Source organism: Pseudorca crassidens, chromosome 18 (genome assembly GCF_039906515.1).
Source record: "Pseudorca crassidens isolate mPseCra1 chromosome 18, mPseCra1.hap1, whole genome shotgun sequence".
Classification (NCBI taxonomy): domain Eukaryota; kingdom Metazoa; phylum Chordata; class Mammalia; order Artiodactyla; family Delphinidae; genus Pseudorca; species Pseudorca crassidens.
The window spans coordinates 71,250,386-71,272,415 of NC_090313.1; the positions used below are offsets into that span (position 1 = coordinate 71,250,386).

General features: G+C 34.8%; 1 protein-coding gene across 7 annotated transcripts in view; it reads right to left on the reverse strand.

The window, feature by feature from the left end:
- The window catches only part of PDS5B (PDS5 cohesin associated factor B), a 197,610-nt gene that overhangs the window by 54,171 nt on the left and 121,409 nt on the right, over positions 1–22,030 (reverse strand). For all 7 annotated transcript variants that reach the window (XM_067713457.1, XM_067713456.1, XM_067713458.1 and 4 more), the window contains exons 17-19: positions 21,597–21,712; positions 16,075–16,180; positions 13,497–13,657 (exon numbers count right to left, since the gene is read on the reverse strand). In XM_067713457.1, coding sequence (XP_067569558.1) covers positions 13,497–13,657; positions 16,075–16,180; positions 21,597–21,712 — 383 coding nt within the window. The remainder of the gene's footprint in view (positions 1–13,496; positions 13,658–16,074; positions 16,181–21,596; positions 21,713–22,030) is intronic.

Genomic DNA, 22,030 nt, shown 5'->3' on the forward strand with positions numbered 1-22,030 from the left:
ACAGTGTTACAATTTTAAATAGGGTGCTTATAGATGTGCTTATAAAGTAACATTGGAGCAGAGTTCTGAAAGAGGTAGGGAATGGGTCATATAGCTACCTGGAAGAACATTTATGTATCATATCATTCCACTATATAAAAACTTAAAATCCTGAATAAAGCAGAATCTCTTAGCTCAACTATTATGAATACATCTCACAGTGAAAGCAACTTCTGAATCCTCCCCCTTCCCCAATAACAACCCAGTGCTCCAGTAGAAAAAAAAAATTAGAGATAAAATAATTCATTATAATAATATCAGAGTCTCAGAAAAGATACCAACAGCAAAATATAATAAAAATAAATAAATGACAAACTGAAGGGAAACTTTGCATTTCATGTTACAGGGAAGGGTTAATATCCCTAAAATGTAAACATCTACAAATAGAGAATGAAAAGACCAACAATATCACAGAAAAATGGGTTGGATTTAACAGAGCAGAAAGCTCGTCAAAAGAAGATAAACAAATTACCCAGTTATGTGTGAACAGATGTTTACCTTCACTCCTTTAAAAACATATATAAATACAAATTAAAACTATACTCAGAGGACTTCTGCTTCAGATTAGGACAGTATATCTGAGACTGGGTTTACTCTTTTACCTTAAACAAGTAGAAAACAAGATAATATGTTAATGGTTTCAGACACTGGACAATAGGAAGCGCAGTGCGAAAATCCGTAAAAGATGGGAAACAAACTAGAAGAGCCCTACATCTGCCCCCAATTACTGCAAGGAGGTAGTTTCCAGACTGCAGTACAAGGAGAAGTAGAGACCCAAATAGAGCCTGGTGGTTGCATGCAGTTGAGGGAGACAGGAATGAGAATTCAGGGAGGCCAAGGGAGCTATACTTTCTACAGCAAAGCACCACAGAGGAGGGAGCTACAAAGAGAGAAAGAGAGCTTGAGTTCTGTAGACCTGAAGAGGGGTATCCCTGAGTCTTTGGCTGAATAATGATCCGCGTCACGCAAGAGCAAAAACTACCTAAGACCAGGAAAAGAATGTTAGAAAGAAGTAGGCCAAAAAACTCCCTACCACACACAGGGCTGGTAGCAATTCATGTTTCCACCAGCCACAGCAGAAAGACCTTCAAATATATAATCAGGACAAAATTAATCAATAGACGCAGTCCCCGAAATGGCACAGGTGACAGAATTAGCAAAGACATAAAAACAGTTGTTATAAATATGCTCCATATGCTCATGAAGGTAAGAAGAAAACATGAACGTGATGAGGACAGAAGTGAAATATATATATATTAAAAAGACCCAAATGGAACTACTAATTCTGAAAAATATAATACCTCAAATTAAAAATATATACATAGAATAAAAGCAGATTATATATGTTATAGAAGAAATGATCAGTGAACTTGAAGACATAGCAATAGAAACTATGCAAAATAAAACAAAGAGGGGGGGACAGGAAAAAAAATAAGAATGGCACATCAGTGACCTCTAAGACAATATTAAGTAGTCAAAAATACATGCAATTGGAGTCCCAGAAACCAAGGGGGTGAGAAGGGGAGAACATTAAAAAAAAAAAAAAAAAAGAAAGAATGAATTACCAAAACAACTCCAAATATGATGAAAATAAACCCACAGTCCCAAGAATCTCAATAAACCTCAAGCAGAAGAAACATTAAGTACACCATTCCAAGGCACATCAGTATCAATTTGGTGAAAACAGCGATTAAAAAAAAAAAAATCTCAAAACCAGTCAGAGAAGACATATTATGTACAGAGGAACAAAGAATGAAAGATCACTTTTCATCAGAAACTATGCAGTCCAGAAAATAAGAGAGTGACATCATTCAGGTACTGAAAACCAAAAGAACTCTCAACCTAGAATTCTTATTCCAAGCAAAAATACTTTAAGAATGAAGATAAAATAAAGACTTTTTCAGACAAAGAAAAGCTAAGATAATTAATTATAAGCAGAATTATACTCTAAGAAACATTAAAGTTATTCAGGAACAAAAATGATACCAGCTGAAACTATGGATAGATATCCAAAACATGAAGAATGGTAAAAAAGGTAAATATATGTGTACAAATCAAAGAAATATGCTATTGTTAATCTGAGATATATCAAAGTGTTTAGGGCAAAAATATCAGTAACATATTGTAGCATTTATAACATACATAGAAACAAAATGTATGACAACAAAAGCACAAAAGCCTGGAGGGGGAAGGCATGGAAGTATACTGCTGCAAGATTTTTACAATATACATTAAGGGGTATAATTTTATTTGAACACAGATAAGCCAATAAAATAAAATCATTAAAAATAGTCAACCTCAAAGAGGGCAGAAATAGAAAGAAATGGGAACATATATTAAGATGGCAGCTTTAAACCCAACTGTATCAACAGTTCCATTAAATGGTAAATGGTATAAACATTCCAATTGAAAGAGTGTGTCAAATTGGATTAAAACAACCAAAATCAAAACAAACCAACAAAAACAAAACAAAGACCCAACTCAAACTATAGGATATTTACAAGGTATTTATTTTAAATATTAAGCCCCAGGAACATTTACAGGGAAGGAAGGAAGGGGGGGGAGGGGACGAGGGAGGAACGGAATGAAAGAATGAGAGAACTGGGACTTCCCTGGTGCCACAGTGGTTAAGAATCCGCCTGCCAATGCAGGGGACACGGGTTCGAGCCCTGGTCCAGGAAGATCCCACGTGCTGCAGAGCAACTAAGCCCGTGTGTCACAAATACTGAGCCTACGCTCCAGAGCCCGCAAGCCACAACTACTGAGCCCGCACGCCACAACTACTGAAGCCTGCGTGCCTAGAGCCCGTGCTCCACAACAAGAGAAGCCACCGCAGTGAGAAGCCCACGCACTGCAACAGAGTAGCCCCCGCTCGCCACAACTAGAGAAAGCCTGCGCGCAGCAACGAAGACCCAACACAGCCAAAAATAAATAAATAAATAAAATTTTAATGTTAATAAAAAAAAAAAGAATGAGAGAATAAAAGACTGAAAGAAAGAGATATGCCTGGCAAACACGAATACAAATGAAAGTAGATGCTGCTCTCAAAGACTGCAGAACAAGGAAGCTAACCAGGGACAAGGAGAAACATTTCATTAACAACATAGTCTGTAGACAAGGCTATGGGGAAACAAGTACATTCGTACACTGCTGGAGAGAATGCGAAATGGTATAACTACTACAGAGGGAACTGTAACAATATCTAGTAAAATTATGTATGCATTTATTCTATGATATATCCACAAAATAAATATTTCAATGTGGAATAACTGCTAGTATACATAAAGAGAAAAAAAGCAAGGTGGAGAAAGGCATGTATAGTGTACTTTTTATCATTCTTCTATCAAAGAGGTCATGTGAACACACATACATATACACATACGCACTGAAACATATCTAGACCGACATGCATGAAAAGACTTCTTTTAAGTTTATCTATAGGTAAGAAGGAATAGGGTAGAGTGTTGACGAGTACAAGCTAGACTTCTTAGAATATATCTTGCTTTTTCAGCTTGTCTTTAAAACCTGTGAATATTTCATATAATTAAGAAATGAAAATTTTTTAAAGTAACCTCAAAAAATAAAAAGAAACAAATGAACGAAAGTGTGCATCCATTTGGTGGCATAACCACACAAAGAATCATTCCAAGTAACTTTAAAACACAAGAATTTGACTGTAAATCCCTAGTGTGATGCACCCTAAATACATAAGAGAACTACATAAGGCAAACAAACAGCTGTTTTTAGGAATCACACTGGTGGTGCTACTACTATTCTGAGACTGTTCTGTATTTATTATGGGATAATTCAAATGAGTTATTATGTAATATCATAGTTTTATCATCCTGTATTAGCTCGGCATAGGGGAAAAGATAAAAATGTAAAATTGAAGAGGCTCAATAAAAACCCAATTTGAACTGGAATAATCAATATAAACATACAATGCATTTTATCTTCCAAAAAACCTTTTTTTTTTTTTTAAGCTGTATGCACAGAATTGTCCTGGAAAAGTGACCCACACATTAGCAATTAGTACACACAAGACTGACATTCTGATTTCTTAATACTATTCCCATTAAAAGGAACCAGGGCTCCTCAGAGAAATGGCTGAATCCAGGTCTGGGGCAGGACATGTACAAGATGGGTCTGGAACATTTTGTCATACCAGGTTGCAAAGACATTACAAAGATTAGTGGAGTTATTCAAAAGGATTCAGAAGTCAATCTGAATAGCCTATAGATGGGACAATGTGAGCATCGAGTGATCACTGTAATTGACTGAAACACAAATATGAGTAAATCCATCAGTTTATAATGATATTTTTAAAAGACGACAACAGAGGATACTAGTAAACTCCTCACTCTTTATTTTGAACTCTGTTCAATACATAAAAGAATCACCCACTACTTACAGATATGGAAAACAAACTTATGGTTACCAAAGGGGAAGTGTGGCAGGGAGGGATAAATGAGGCGCTTAGGATGAACATATACACACTACTACATATGTATAAGACAGATAACCAACAAGGACCTACTGTAGAGCACAGGGAATTCTACTCAATATTCTGTGATAACCTATATGAGAAAAGACTCTAAAAAAAAAGAATATATGTATAACTGAATCACTTTGCTGTACATCTGAAACTAACACAACATTGTAAAGCAACTATACTCCAATAAAAAAAAGATTATTCATGATGTTTAAAATAAACTGATAAATTAAATGAAAAAAAAGCATTTTAATTTTTCTTTATGTGCTTTAAAGTAATGTTTATGTTTCTGCAAGTTAACTGACTTAGAGCAAAACGAATAATATTAGGTACAGAAAAAAAGCCTGAATAAATAACTTCTGACGCTAAAAAAAGAAAAAAGGAAAAAAAAAAAGTATCAAGCACTTATCCTGCCAAAGAATAGATGAGAAGTTCCTCTTTATAAAAGTATTCAGCTAACAAGTGATAAAGGAATGACACAGTATCATTACTGATTACTAAATATGATCAGCTGCTAACATCATAAAAGAGAAACAGCCAGGTATTACATTCCTCCTGACAGAAGAGCATACCACCACCTGCAAAGTGGTCCTGTGACGACAAAATAGCTGAAGCAGAATCCAATCAGGCCTCTGGATTCAACTATCACTTTACAGAAAACACAGGAAAACGTTAAAGCATGCCAAAGGCACACAATTAGCAAAAATCAAAAGTCAGTTTATGTGAAAGTATTCAAGATAAACAACCTGGTTTCTTCATCAAACACAAAGAGAAGAGCTAACTGGAGGGGGAACCTACAGGAGAAAAGGGACTTCAGAGACCTATCAAGCAGTAACAATGCAGAAACCTCACTTGGATCCCGATTCAAAAAAAAACCAAACTGTTAAAAAAAAATTACTATGTTTTAATTGGATATTATTATTAGGAAATTATTATTAACTGTGTTTACGATAAAAGCATTGTGATCATTTTTTTAGAGTTCTTATCTTTTGGAGATACTGAGATGTACAGATGAAAATACAGAGTCTGGGATTTGTTTTCAGATATAAGGGGAATGTGGGGAGTGGGCAGAATTATAAATTAAACAAAGTGGCTTTTAGTTATTTATATATAAACGGGTTGGTGGATACATGGGAGTTCACTATTATATTCTACCTCTTCTTTATATGTTTGAAAACTTCAATAATAAACTATGTAAAAAAACAATTCGAGCCTCACCAAAATGCCCTCTTTTTAGTCTGTGATTTGTGGCTTCCTTGTGAAATGAAAAATTATTATTTTCTGGTTACTTCAGTAACTGAAGTCCCCAGGGAAGACCTATCATCTCATAAGTCACACACAAGTAAGAAGCAACTATGGTGGGACGTTCAAAGATAGCATAAGAAATTTTAAGTTCATCCAATGTTCTGCATTCTCATTTCAACAGAAAACAGAAATAAACCAAAACAATAAGGAAGGGAAAAAAAACAATTTCAAGAATTCTAAAGCCCTAGGCAGACTGAGAAGTTAATGAACGTAAATGAAGCGACTACCTTCTGACTGCTTTTTATATTAATAAGTTTCTATTAAAGGAAATCCTTTATTCCCTCATTAAATTGATTTTTCCCCTTCAAATTCAAGGGGAAACCCCCCTGCCGCCCCACTTGCGAACAAAACTGAAAAACACATTAAAAACACTAAAGAAAAAAACTCCAAATCCTACTACCCTGAAATAATTAGTGTTAACATTATTTTAGAACTACTTCTAAAATTTCTCTGTACATACATACACATATTAAATAAATGAGAATACAAAACATATATTTGGAAACTTTTTTTTTTTAAAGGTCACACAGGTCTTCAGTGTCTGGCTATACCACAATTAATCTAACCAGTCTCCTACCACTGAACATTTAGATGGTTTTTTTTTTTTTTTTTTTAAATCTTGACAACAAACAATGAACATCCCTGTGCTAGCTCTTTATCTAGTGTCTCTGAGCTTTATATCCTATAATCTGCTCTGAGATCCTGGAGCTGTAAATCTGCAAATTACATTTCCCAGACTCCCACAAGAGCTGGTAGGTTCTTCCAACAAGAGACACCACAGCTTCTTTAAGGCCTTCTCTGCAGTAGCTGTGCTGCCCTGCAGCAAGAGCCAGGCCACCCCTACTCTGACAGTTAGTTGGCACAATGTGGACAGGCTCTTCCACCCATTGGGCAGTCCTTAACACCGCTTATTCCCAGTTGTTCCACCAGCCCTAAGGGTGGTAACTGCTTCCGGCAAATCATAATCTCTGAGCTGCCAAAGCAACTTTTTGCTCTTTCAAGCTTCAAACATCTGTATTAATTAATTTATTTACGTTTAAAATACCTGGAATGGTTTCTGCTTCTGACTGGACCCTGAACCATATAACCACTATGTAGACGTATTTTCTAATTATCTCTGGGATAAATACCTCAAAGTGAAACTACAGTATTAAACACCACACACATTTTAAGTTGGTAAGTATTACCACATTACCAACTCAGAAAAGCTGCATCTGTTTATATTCCAACTGACAGCAGCACTGGCATGCTAGCTAAAACTGGTTATACAGCACGTGGGTATTGTATTTTCCTCCAGCACTCTTAGCAGGCATAAATGTCCTTTCCTAATGTGATGAAGGACTTCCTGTTTGTAAATTTCTTATTTATTCCCTATGTTAGTATTCTACTGTGAGATATGTCTGTTATTCCTTTGTTAAGAATCTTAATACATTACAAATATTAACCTTTTCTAAAGTCATATATATTGAAAATAGCTTCCCAGCATACCAGTTCTGTTTCCAATTTATTTCATGATTTTTGCTTTTGTCTAAATAGTATTCTCCCTCACTAAAATATAAGGGCAGAGACTTAACCTGTCCTTTTCATTTTAACATCCTCAAGTACCTTATACACAATGAAGGCTCTACAAATATTTTTTCAATAAATGAATTTTTAAAAATCCAACCCATCAATATTTCAATTGTGACTTGGCATCAGTGTCCCTTTCACCACAAAGTAAGAAGTTACAAAAAATGTACTGGTTACTAATACGTTTATTAATTAATTTTATATATATTTGAAATCTTAGATATATGAATAATCTTTGACTCATCTGGAATACATGTAAAAGCAAGTAAGCAGTCTACATTAATTTTTCTTTTTAAAACAGCTTGCCAATTATTTACTCAATAATCTAAGTTTTCCTAATTTCTTTGTTAAATATTATACCCCTCACTATTACAGGGTTGCAAATTTCTTATACACTTTACTTCTAAATCTTCTGATTTCTACTCATATAATATTTTCTAAATGATTGTTAATGGTATACAAAGAAAGCTTTGGATTTTTACATACTTATTTTGCCCATCTTATTTTTTAGTATTTTACTAGTTCTGCAGTTCATTCTCTTGAATTTTTCTTAGAATATGATAACTTTGCTTCCTCCTTTCCAACGCCTCCACCTCTTGTTTTCTTATGTAATTATATTGGTTAATGCTTCCAAAACAATGTTAAATCATAGCAGAGCTAGTGTATTTTCTCATCTTGCTCCTGATTTTACTGGGAATGCTTCTAGTGTTTTACCATATGATGGTGTATACTGGTTTGAGAAGTATGAAGGCATTAAACCGTATTTTATTGGGTTTAATTATAAATAGCTGATTTTTTCTTATCAGAAGCCCTTTCAGCAGCTGTCAAAATGATCTATTGTGTGCCCTTTCCCTTTTACTCATTTATACAATGAATTATAACATGAATATTAGGCTTTTTAGTAGTAACCCTTTTTGTATTCCTGGAATTAATCACATTTGGCCATAGTATATTCTTGTTTTACTGTAGTAAACTCTCTTTTTGATAATATTTTATGTACAATTTTTGCATCAACATTAGTAAGATTTGTCTTAGTTTTCTTTTGGAGGGATATCTTTTATCAGGTTTTAGCATTCCTGTAGTTACCTTGGCTTTATAAGAAGTAATCTAAATGCTTTCTTTTTCCCCCATGCTCTAAACAACTTAAATAAATTAGAATTCCTATGTGGTTTATATATATATATATATATTTGAAATACCTCCTTTAACACACACCTTTTATTTGCCCTTATTATTATTATTAGAGGGTAATTTTCTCTAATTCTTTTATAGTTATAGTCTATTAGGTTTTCTTCTTCCCTCTACTTGACCCAATTTTATTTATTTACATCACCCTTAAAAAAAAATTCAGGTTTTCAAATATCTAAGACATAGATATAGCCACATCTAAAACTTAAATAATGAAAGTAAAATGATGAGAAAAGACAAATCAGAGAGATGCAGACAAGAAGAAAACAAGAGTTTGATTTAGGGGCATAAACTAAACTGAATGCAAAGGGGAAAAAAATCACACAACTTGGTAGACAGAGTGACCTCACGATAAAAAGGGGCTAGGGCTTCCCTGGTGGCGCAGTGGTTGAGAGTCCGCCTGCCAATGCAGGGGACATGGGTTCGTACCCTGGTCCGGGAAGATCCCACATGCCACGGAGCGGCTGGGCCCGTGAGCCATGGCCGCTGAGCCTGCGTGTCCGGAGCCTGTGCTGTGCAATGGGAGAGGCCACAACAGTGAGAGGCCCGTATTAAGGGGCTAATACATTCCTTAAGTCCTTGAATCCTAAATAATATCCTTCATTTCCCCTTATTTAAGCACAACTTGGCTAGTTAGGAAATGCTTTAGATACATTCTTTTTGTCCATCAGAACTCTCTAGTTGTTGAATCATTAACTTTGGAAATCTTTTGTGGTTGAAAAGAAATAAGTCAGCCTCATTACCTTTCCATTGTACATGATCTACCTTTTTTTTTTCCCTTGATGTTTATGAAATCACTTCTGTAATCTCTGAAAAGTCAGTAAATTCCATCACAATATTTTCCTAAAACATGAGCACTTTTAATCTCCAGATTCATGTTTTCATTCATTCTAAACAAGTTTACTATTATTTTTTCAAAATGTTTTCCATTTCCCATTATTCTGTTGTCTTCTCCACAGAAACTAATCATGGCTTTTCACTATCTGCAATTCTCTCTAACTGCCTTCATTTCTTTGCCCACTGTATCTACATTCTATGCAGTTTCCTCAAGTTCAACAGAACCCTTCCTGGTTACATTTTCAATATTGTTTACTCTGCTCCTTGCTGTTTATAATAAATTACTTTCTGTAATACAAATATGTTCCTGCTCTTCTTTACCCTTAGTTCTGCCATTTCTCTTTTTATGTTATCTTATTTTTGTTCTTTTTTTTTCCAGATGTCATTGGCTGTTTAATTTTCTTGGCAGTTTAGAACAACTGTCTAAAATTTTCTTTTTTCCTAGAAAAATACAATTCTTCCAAAGTGCTGATCAGCTATCTTTTGAATGCTAAATTATCCCCATAGGATTCATGTTTGTTAATTTATTTGTATTCTGTTAATTCATCTTTGAATAAGAGAAATTCTCTCTGGCTCCACCATTTAAACAAAAATGCAGATAGTGTCTCCCTGAGGACTGAACATTGGGCACTTGTTTTAAAAGATTAACATCAGAACTCTCAACTCAAACTACACTTGCTTAATTAGCTGGATAAACAGCATGGAGGAAGAAGTTGGGACTAAATGTATCAAGTCCTTTTTTTCTGTGTAATTTCTAAGTCTGCTTAAGCTCCCCCAATTGAGAACCAGCTCCACTTGGACTATGACCACAACTTATGCTGTAGGGGACTCTCAGTTTTGGCACATCTGCCTACTTTAGGATGAGCCAGATTCCTGAGAGACTTACTGAGTCATAATGGAACCCATAATTCACCATAATTTTAGTTTAGTGGGTCAGCACATAATTTTTTCTGTTCCTGTAAAGTTGGTGAGACGTTTGCTTCACAATTCTACTCTAAGCCTTACCTCACCTGTAAGCTTTGCTCCTCCTGTTAAGCCCAGAGAAAAATGGTATGACCACAAAGTCTCTCCTTTAGCTCTATTCCAGCTGAAATTAGATTTTCCCTATTTCTCTCAAAGCTGCCCATATCTCAAACTCCTCCCTCTAAATGAGCTAATGAAAGAACACTTATTATACATTCCCTTAAACATCTGATTCAGGGATACATTTATCAACTGTCAATGTTTTCACACTCAATTCAGTCTAAATGGCTTATCTAGCACCAATTCTGTCCAGCATGTGGTAGCTTCTACTTAGATACACTTTTCTTTTAAATTATTTTAGGGAATTCAAGGGAAGATAATTTAATAAACATTCATTTAACTCTATCGTTTTTCCTCAACATCAACTCACCCAATTTAATAATTTAAACATAAAATCTGCAAACATATTTTATCTCCTGGAAGACATATACTATGAATTACTTCATCGAGAACAGTGTGTACACACAGTAGGTATTCAATATCAGCTGAATTAATTCTCCTCATGAGAGATATCTGAAATATACTCAGCATATATATCAAATAACTCTAAGTACTTCAGTTCCATATTAAAGCAGAGTATGTTTTAAAATGCCCTCGTGTGTTCTAAAATGTCCACCTTTCAACCTTGTTCTCGTAGTTCTCCTACAAATATATCAAACAATGTTTCTTTAAAATATAAAGCGTACTAGGAAAGACAGTTTAGAATGAAAACTAAAACCTCCACTGAATAAATCAAACTAAAACTTGTTTAAAGCTCCAATTAAGAAAGGAACTGTGGGGGCTTCCCTGGTGGCGCAGTGGTTGAGAATCTGCCTGCCAATGCAGGGGACACGGGTTCGAGCCCTGGTCTGGGAAGATCCCACATGCCGCGGAGCAACTGGGCCCGTGAGCCACAACTACTGAGCCTGCGCTTCTGGAGCCTGTGCTCCGCAACGGGAGAGGCCGCGACAGTGAGAGGCCCGCGCACCGCGATGAAGAGTGGCCCCCGCTCGCCGCAACTAGAGAAAGCCCTCGCACAGAAACGAAGATTCAACACAGCTAAAAATAAATAAATTAATTAATTAATTAATTAAAAAAAAAAAAAAAAAAAGAAAAGAAAGGAACTGTGCCATAATGGATATGGTACCATAAGCACTGCAAACAAACAGGCCTATATTCAAATCTTCACTCTGCTATTTGCTAGCTATGTGACCTAGAACCATTTACCTCAAGTAAACATTAGGTTCCCCATTTGGAAGATTAGGATAATTCCTACAAATCACACTGAATTGTTACAAGGTTTAAATGAGATAATACAATAAGTGGGCATTCAGTATATGGTAGAGTTATATACAGTTTATACATATAGTGTGTGTGTATACATATATCTCCAAATTCTGATCTCTGATCTGGATAGGAGAGTCGCAGCTCCATTCCAAAGGGAAATTTATGTTCTAGGCTCCCTTAAAAATTAAGAAGCCAGTTCTAAACAATAAAGTTTCTTATCCTTGCTAAAAAGTATACTGTTACAAAATTATTTTATGTTTCAATTATCACTTAAATAATGCTTTTGTCCTATATATCAATAGTTTCTAGAATTAAGTTTATGCAAGTAGAAAGTAATAACAGAAAGTATACCTGAGCCTCTAAAAGCTAGCTTTGTCCAAGTCTCTTTCTAAAGAAAAGAGCCGCAGGCAATTCTTCAACATGAAGAAGCACAGTACCCCAACCTCAACTAACTAGACCAAAAGTAACGAGCTGGAAGTAAAACCAACCACCAGTGACTATGGCAATATCAAGACCAATTATCAGCTATGCTCTCCAGGAACAGGGAGGAGAGATGCATACAGAGAAGTAAGCAGGGATTCATAAAGAATGAAGACTTATTATTTTTGAGCTATTAGAGAATTTGAGCTATTAGAGAATCTTGAACAATAATCAACCACTATTAGAGATCACCAGGATAAGAGCACAATTTCCAATTCTTGGAAATACTAGAACACACAAACACACACACATAACACACTGCTGTTAGGATGCTTATACCATGCTTCTCTGTTTCCCTGTGCCAAATAAAGCAATACTTCTGAAAATTTTCGAGTCAATACTCATATCACAGGAGAAAGTAAAGAGTGCTATGGACAATCCTGCTGAAATGCCTTTGGAATTTCCCATTGGATCTTAAATTTTCATGAATTACTTATCCTGTGCCATAATATGCCAAGGAACTGTTTTACTGTAAAACTGTTTTCATTAAAATCTTTAAGCACGGGCTTCCCTGGTGGCGCAGTGGTTGAGAGTCGGCCTGCCGATGCAGGGGACACAGGTTCACGCCCCGGTCCGGGAAGATCCCACATGCCGCGGAGCGGCTAGGCCCATGAACCATGGCTGCTGAGCCTGCGTGTCCGGAGCCTGTACTCCGCAGCGGGAGAGGCCACAACAGTGAGAGGCCCGCGTTCCTCAAAAAAAAAAAAAAAAAAAATCTTTAAGGGCTTCCCTGGTGGCGCAGTGGTTAAGAATCCGCCTGCCAATACAGGGGACAAGGGTTCAAGCCCTGGTCCGGGAAGATCCCACATGCCACGGGGCAACTAAGCCCGCGCGCCACAACTACTGAGCCCACATGCCACAACTACTGAAGCCTGCGTGCCTAGAGCCCGTGCTCCACAACAAGAGAAGCCACTGCAATGAGAAGCCCGTGCGCCACAACGAAGAGTAGCCCCCACTCACCACAACTAGGGAAAGCCCGCGTGCAGCAATGAATACCCAACGCAGCCAAAAATAAATAAATTTTTTAAAAGTATATATACAATTCAAAAAACAAAATCTTTAATCAAAACTGATGCTTCAGAAAGAAACGCCATGCTCACCCTACATTTTCATGAATCTTCTAAAACCAATCAATGCTTTCTCCCAGGAAATGAGAATCTAAACTGAATATTTTAGACTTAAGATAACCCAGACATTATTTCCTCAAAACTGAAAAGATTCCAACTATTACATAAATCAAGAAACAGTAAGTATTTTTCTGTCTTCCAGAATATTTATCAGAAAAATCTCAACTCACGATCTGATGTGTGGGAAATCCTCTTCAATTTTGCTTCCTGTGTTTTTGAAAATTTGGAGTGCAGCTTCTGCTACTTTTTCATCATCCATTTTCAGACAAGCCAGGAGAGATTCAAATGTTTCAGCAGAATGAAACGAGATGGGATGTGTAAATGAGAGTACCTAAAAAATGATCATAAAAAATGATCTGTAATCCTTTTCACCTTTATAAATCTGAAATGTTACATATTAGAAATACTACAAATCCAAGTAAATACAAAAATAATTATGCTAAAAAATCAATAAGAGCACTATAAATAAAATTTAAAACTTACTCAAATATATAACAGAAATGTTCTTGTGTAGGAAGACTGTACAGTCTAAAGAAACAATTACCTTCAAAATTAAATTACATGTACCATAATTCTACTCAGAATAATCTGGATTTGGTTAATGTTTGGAGAGGGGGGTGGTGGAGAATGAAGGTAGGAGAAAAGGAAAATGAGAAGAGAGAATTTTAAAAAATATCTCTATGATTCTAAACAAAGATCATTAGAAGAGACCAGCTAATAACATTTTCGGAAAAAAGTAATCTAGGGAAGGGGGTAAAACACCAGACAATAAACGATATTGTAAGGTTACAATAATCAAATCAACATGGTACTAACATTAGAAGCAACAACAACAAAAAATAAAGCAATAAATAGAGCTTACCGTATATATGCACTTAAGATAGGGTGTAATACATTATAAAGATGGTAACAGAAAATAAATGAGAATGGATGGAATTTTTATTTTTAATAAATAGTCCTGGTAAAGGTGGATAGTTATTTGGAGGAAATCAAATTAGACCCTCCCCTACAATACACAATTTCAAAATAAATTTTAGCTGCGTTGTTTCAAATTTAAAAATCACAAACAATAAAAACCCCTCTGAACATGACAGGACTTTTAAGCTTAAAATAAACAATTAGACTCAAATGTAGAATGTAAAAACAAGCAAGTAGTAGAAAAACGTATGAGCATAATGCCATATTTGTAAGACTGAGAAACAAGCAAAATAAGTGATGTTATTTAGAGATATAGACATAAATGGAAAATCTATACAGAATAGTTAAGAGAATAATAAACTCCAGATTCAGGACAATCAGACCTGGAAGATGTGGGGTAAAAAGCCACTCAGTGAACTTCAACAGTATTAATATTCTATTTAATTTGAGTTCGCATTCCTTTTACTTTCTATTAGTATTCATTTTATTACTATACTTTATAACTTAAACAGAATACATTTTATTTTTTTATATATCAAATATGTCCTATAAAAAAGCCAAGGAAGTTAAAAGCACACTTAAGTCAGTTAAAAAAACAAAAGATTGAGATGTCAGTATAAAATGAACACAGGATAAAAGCAATGAATTCACTATAGAGAAGACACTAATGATCAACATATGAAAGGTGGATCTCACTAGCAATAATTATATAAATTAAAGCATTATTTTTCGCTTATCAGATTAGTAAAACTTTTAAAATTTTATACTATTCCAAATTTGTGAAGATAGGAGATAGGCACCTTCATACACTGTTGACTGAATTATATATACTGTATGAGTACGATTTCTCTGTAAAGGAATTTGAATACACATATATCCAAGAATTTTGAAAGTGGTCATTCTCTTTGACCCAGTAATGTCCTTCTAGTATTTAAAAAAAAAAAAAAAAGAAAGAAAGAAAGACATTAGCAGGAGCTCTTAGTTACCTTAGCAGTAATAAAATTAGAAAAATCTAAATATCCAACAATATGAAAGTAGTTGGGAACACTATGATATCTCCAAAATGAACTAATCAAAAAATAATGTTTATTATTATTTTTAGTATGAGCCAGACACTCTGCTAAGACATTAAGTACATGATTTAATTTAGTCCCTGTGAGAGAAGTACTGTTACTAACTCCATTATAGATGAGGAAACAGAGGCAATTAACTTAAAGCATACATCTAAAATAAGATCTGTTTTTTGACACTTAAAAATACTGTCAAAAAACACTGAGAAAAATGCTTATAATTTATTATGGGAAAACAGTCAAGATACGAAATTGTATTTTCAGTCTGATCTCAACTATATAAAAGTGTACATTTTTCTAAAGATTAAAAGGAAACAAAATATATTTATGAATGATAGGCTTCTCAATGTTTTCTTATTAGTTTATATTTTCAATTTTATCAACAATTAACTGATATCTTTGTAATCAGTAAAAGGTAAGTAGTATATTTTAGCTAACAAAATAACACATAAAACAGACTTTAAAATTTTGGTTCTTCCTGTGGTAGGGGTAAGCAAGTTCTTTGTTTACTAATGAAAGCTTCAAATTATAATCCTTAATATAGTTAATACTAGGTTATATTATACAATTTAAACCTGAGAATATTTAGCTTACATGTTAGAATAAACATGCAATTTCCAAATTACCTAAAAATGATTAAGAAAATTTTACTTCAGGTTCTATAAACCTAAAGAAGCAAATCTCAAGTCTAAAAAATCCAAACTATATATGTTTAACAATTGTCTAATTAGGCACTTAATTTCACCTTAAGCATATTTACCTTAAGCAGTTCAAGACCTGCCCTGATGGCTTGATCAGTTGGAACACCCTCATCTTCATCATCTGCTGTTCCATCTATTGACTTGTTTACTTGCTTTATAAGAGCACTAAAGCATGAAAAAAAAATTTTTTGTCATTTTTTTAACTCTTCTATTAGCAATGTCTAAGAAAAATAATCCTGAATATTTTCTATATAGACCACAACTAAACCACATAAAATTTGATACAGCTGTTGCCCAACCATTATGGCAAAACAGAAAGCTATAGTAAATATAGCTTCTTTCTGAAATGATATTTTCCTTTGTCCATTCAAATGAGGTCAAAATGTTACCTGATTTGCTGTTTATTAATGCTATATTTTTATTCTTGTATTTTCCATGTAAAGTTTATGCCTAAACATGTGAATGATAATAGATGTTTTCTAACTATCTAAAGTTCGTTATTACTCCAGTAAGTAGAAAAACGTACACTGAAATAAAGGATAAATGGCAACATTAAGCACTTTCAAACCATCTAGCAAATATTACTGTGTCTGGGACTGTTATGAAAGCCAGAAAGGCCTCCTCCTGAAAGGTGTAAAAATGCCACATAACAGACACACAATAAATCCTCACTAGAACATTCAGAATATATTAAAAAGGAAACACAATGTTTTGAAATTTTCTTCTAAAAACAAGCTTATGTAATTTTAAAATAATTATTTGTAATGCACTGTCTATTATCGAAAATAATCATTCACTCTGGTAGGTATTTGTTCTTTTTACAAAAAAACAAGTAATAGACACCAGGTTAGAGACATAATACATATCAAAATATAAGAAAATTCAATTATTCAATGTTCCTTAAAATGTTTAGTAGATCTACATTTCTACAAAAACATTATGTACTCAAATCTAAGGTCAAGCTACAAGTCAAATATACCTGTCTTCCTTGCAGCGTCCTCTTAAATTTATCATTCCTTAACAATTAGTATCTTTGAGGATGTTTTGTCCTTTTCTGCCCATTTTCCCTGATTAACTGATTCTCATAGCTCCAACCACCCCAAATAAAAATCTTCAGCCTGAATCCTCTTCCCATATTTTCATCAGTCCCAAGGTTTCATTTTTACCTAGATGTACCATAGGAATGAAAAATACCATATACCCAAAATTAAATTCATTATTTTCTTCCATGAGTAAGAGCATGAAGCTCTCAAGTCTAGCGAGGGAAGGCCAAAGGCCAAAAATAAGCAAACAAATACATTAAAATCAGGGAACAATAGGACTAGAAAGAAGGCCAAGACAAGAAGACAAGACCCTTGGTTAACCAGGGCAGTCAGGAAAGGCATTCCTGAAGACGTACAATTGAGCTAGTAACCAAAGAACAAGAGCCAGTGATATAAAAAAAATCTATGAGGAAAAAGCATCAACCTGGAAAACCAAAGGGAATCAACTGAAAAACTATTACAAAATACTGATAGTTCAGTGAGGTGACACCAATAAAACACTAAAAATCGACTGTGCTGTTCTGTATTAGCCAAAGCCACCTAAAAAATACAGGCGGGTAAGGGGTAGAAGAAATCTATTTATAATGACAAGCCAAAATATACAAAATAACTAGGAATAAAAAGTTTTAGGGGCTTCTCTGATGGCACAGTGGTTAAGAATCCGCCTGCCAATGCAGGGGACACGGGTTCAAGCCCTGGTCCAGGAAGATCCCACATGCCGCAGAGTAACTAAGCCTGTGTGCCACAACTACTGAGCCTGTGCTCTAGAGCCTGCAAGCCACAACCACTGAGCCCTCGTGCCACAACTACTGAACCCTGCGCGCCTAGAGCCGGTGCTCCACAACAAAAGAAGCCACCGCAATGAGAAGCCCGCGCACAGCAACAAAGAGTAGTCCCCGCTCACCACAACTAGAGAAAGCCCACGTGCAGCAACGAAGACCCAACACAGCCAATAAATAAATAAATGAATGAATAAACTTATTTTAAAAAGTTTTAAATGCACAGAATCTGTACATAACTTCTGAAATTATATTAAGGGAGCATAAAGATTTGAAAAAATCAAGACAAGCATGGAAACACAGAATTACACAAATGGTGTTTTTCACTACATCTCAGAGGAACACAACTTGGTGTAGGACAAGATTCAACAGACACATTCTATAGCTCATTTGGAAAAATTAATTAATGTTTGGGAACATCTAGTACATTTTAGGGGAGGAGGGATGAAAGAATTTTCTCAATGAGATAAAAATGTATCATAAAAGCCTCAAAAGACAAAGAAACCAAGGCAAAAATCCAGTAAGACCCCAAATGTAAGAATTTATGCTATAATGAGGGAACATCTCGAATCAAATGGGAAGGAATCAATTTTTCAATAAATGGAGCTGATACAACTAGCTATCAGGAATTTAAAAAAGGATGGATCTCTATCTCCACCTTACAACGAAATGAGTTCCAGACCAATTAAAGACTAAATGTAAAAAACATAACCATCTGATATGATACCAAAGGCAGAAAGAAATCATAAAGGAAACAAATAATAGATTATATAATTTAATATTTATTAATGTCAAGCACAAATTTAAAAGGTAATCAAACTGTGTTACTAGCCTTACTTTATAAAGCATTCATATAATCAATAAGACAATTCCTCTAAGCCACTCACAGAAGAATAAGAAGAAACACAATTAGCCAAGAAACACATAGGGAAAAAATGTTCAATTTTATTCACAATTTTTTGTTTTTTTAAAAAAATAGTACCATCATTCACCTATAAAAAGGCAAAGACTGAAAAGGTTAAGTCACTATCAGGAAGAGTTAGGTGAACTGGACACTCATTGACTACTGGTGGGGAACAAGAGTGGAATCTTTCTGCAGTGTGGTGGCTAAAGCAAGAGGGCGCTGGAGCCAGACTTCCTCAGTTTAAATGCCGCTAGCTATTTCCCAGCAGTGGGAAAGTTACTCAAACACCTGTGTAGCTCACTGTTCCTTACCTGTAAAATGGGAATAAAAATATTTCTTGCCTTATAAAGTTAAGAAGTAAGTTAAAACACGTAAAACACAGAGAATCAGCCCAGGCACATTATAAGCACTAATGGCTACTACCTGTTACTATTATTTATGTTTGAACACTTCTTCTGTAACACCATGACCTACTAACTGCTAAAGTCAAAGACCTGTTTTGGTCCTCAGTCTTTCTGTTCATCACACATATTACTGCTGGAAACTTTTTCTATCCTAAGTTTCAAAATACTGCAATAACCTGGTTTTCTTACCTTTCTGTAATTTTTCTACTGTTAAAAAAAATTTCAAGGTTCTGTCCATGATCTTTTGATCTTTTTAACTTTTCTCTACATAATCTTGCTCAGGGAACTATCTATTCTCACAGTTTCACTTTAAATTTAATTTGCCTTGATTAAAAAAAAATTGCGTCCAAATAAGCAGCGCATCCTTTCTTACCAGCTCCTTTCATTCTTTTCATGGTAATACTATTCATCATCTGGACTTCACCCCGTATACTTGTGACTCCTCCCTTTTATTCCCCATTTCCAGTAAGATGACCCATTTTTTACGTTGTTCTTTTAAAACCTTCCTCAAATATGTTCTTTCCCTTCCATCCCACTACCACCATCCACAGACAATTATAACAACACCTTAGCAGTCTATCTTTTTGACTTCCCTCCTCCTATCCATCATCAATCATTCCTGGTTCTCAACAGAGCAAAGAACAAAGTAAAAGCTCTGAAGTTAGATCTTATAGCCTTTCCACAATCTGATCCCAAATGCTTTTTTCTGTTGTGGCCTCTCCCGTTGCGGAGCACAGGCTCCGGACGCGCAGGCTCAGCGGCCATGGCTCACGGGCCCAGCTGCTCCGCGGCATGTGGGATCTTCCCCGACTGGGGCACGAACCCGCGTCCCCTGCAACGGCAGGCGGACTCTCAACCACTGCGCCACCAGGGAAGCCCCCCAAATGCTTTTTTAGAATCACCTCATAACACTTTTACACTTCTCCATATTGTACTTTAAATAGATGGCAATCATTTTCTAAATATCCTTGTTCTTTCCTATCCCAGTTAGCTTGGCTTATATTAATCTCAATACCTAGAATACTCCTCCCATTTCTGTAGAAATACAATCTTACTCCATTCTTCCTCTTAGGTCAAATACTACCCCCTTTGAGAAATCTTCTTTCAGTCCTCTGAACACTATCTGCACCAATTTTATAGAACTATAATATAATTTCCTGATTAAAACTCTCTATTCCCTTACTCAACAGAAGGTTGATGAAAAGCAGAAAATATGCTTTGCCAATATCTAACTAGCATCACTTCAAATATATTGTAGCAGGCATGGGATTATTTATTTAATTAATGAATTTCAGTCTGATTCAGATTCTTCCTTGTACTAATATAGAAGTTCTGGTTTTTTGTTCTGTTTCCTTTTGTTTTTCAAACTGAAGAACCCTTTCTTCAAATGAAAAATGATGCAAGAGGAGTCCAAAGTGACAAATGGGCATCCAAAGTAGGGTCTGTCTCCCTACTCTATGGAGGGTCACAAGTGAAAAGCTACACCCTATGCCCTCAAAAAAAAAAAAAAAAAAAAAAACCCCAAAGGGGCTTTACTGAGTACAGAGTGTACCATTATTATTATTTATTTTGGAATCCAATAAAGCTCTGAAAGGTACTACTGATCACTAATAAATCAGTGTGCTATATACATATTTTATAAGTACTTTCTTTTTTCAACCAATTGAAAGATTTAAGGAAAAGCTATTAAAAAAAAAAAAAGAAACGGGGACTTCACTGGCGGTCCAGTGGTTAAGACTCTGTACTCCCAATGCAAGGGGCACAGGTTCGATCCCTGGACAGGGAACTAAGATCCCGCATGCCACATGGTGCAGACAAAAATAAATAAATTAATTAATTAAAATAAAAACTAAAAAGAAATAAATAAATAGAAAAGAAAAGAGCTCTTCCCACATTCTATAAAACCAAGTACAGATATAAATAGAAAGTATTTTCCAAGATATCACAGTCAGGTGATAAAGTTTCAGGATGAAGGTTGTTTTAAAAATAACATTTTCAGTTCTCAGATATCTGTGAAAATGCATCATATGTTGTTTTACAACATATTCACTTAGTTTTCTTTTCCTGAGAACAGAACTGCAATTTGTTTCTATTAGTTAACCTATGCAAGCTAACTAACTAGTATACTAGTAACAGACAAAAACTAGGCTTGGATTGACAAATTCTCATCCAAGTTGAAAGAGTACCTAAATTAAAATATATAACAAGAAAAACTAAATACATACATATATATATACAGAGGAGTGTATGTATATATACAAACATATACATATATATGAATAGATCTATTTACAGATATCTACAGATTAGGGTATAGCCATTATGTATATACATAAACCTATACTATGAGTGCCTTACTCAATAATGAGCGCAGGTACCCAATAATGATTGACTACTAAAGCATGAATGAATTAATAGTAATGAAAATTCAATATTTTAATATACAAATACCTGATAGATTCAGTATCTATGTGCACAGGTGCTATCCTCTCCAAGAGAAACTTGATCATTTCCAGAAAAGGATTTGTAGGCTGTTTGGGGTTGCCCAACTTCTTAGTTATTTCTCGCTGTAATGTAGATTTTTAAAATATTAAAAAAGTATTTTTAAATAATTCATTACATTAAAATGTTAAGAACCTATAATAATTAAAACCACATAGTATTGGTGCTGGAATAAACAAATCAATAGGAATAGACTAAGAATTTAGCATAGGAGAAAGGTAATATTTCAAGTAGGTAGGAAAAAGGTAGATTATTCAATATATTGTTATATTGAAATACCTGAACAGACATTTAGAATAAAAGCAGAGTTATATCCCTATCTCACACCTTACACCAAAAATATTCCAAAACGATGAAAACAAATACGAAAGAATAAAACCAAG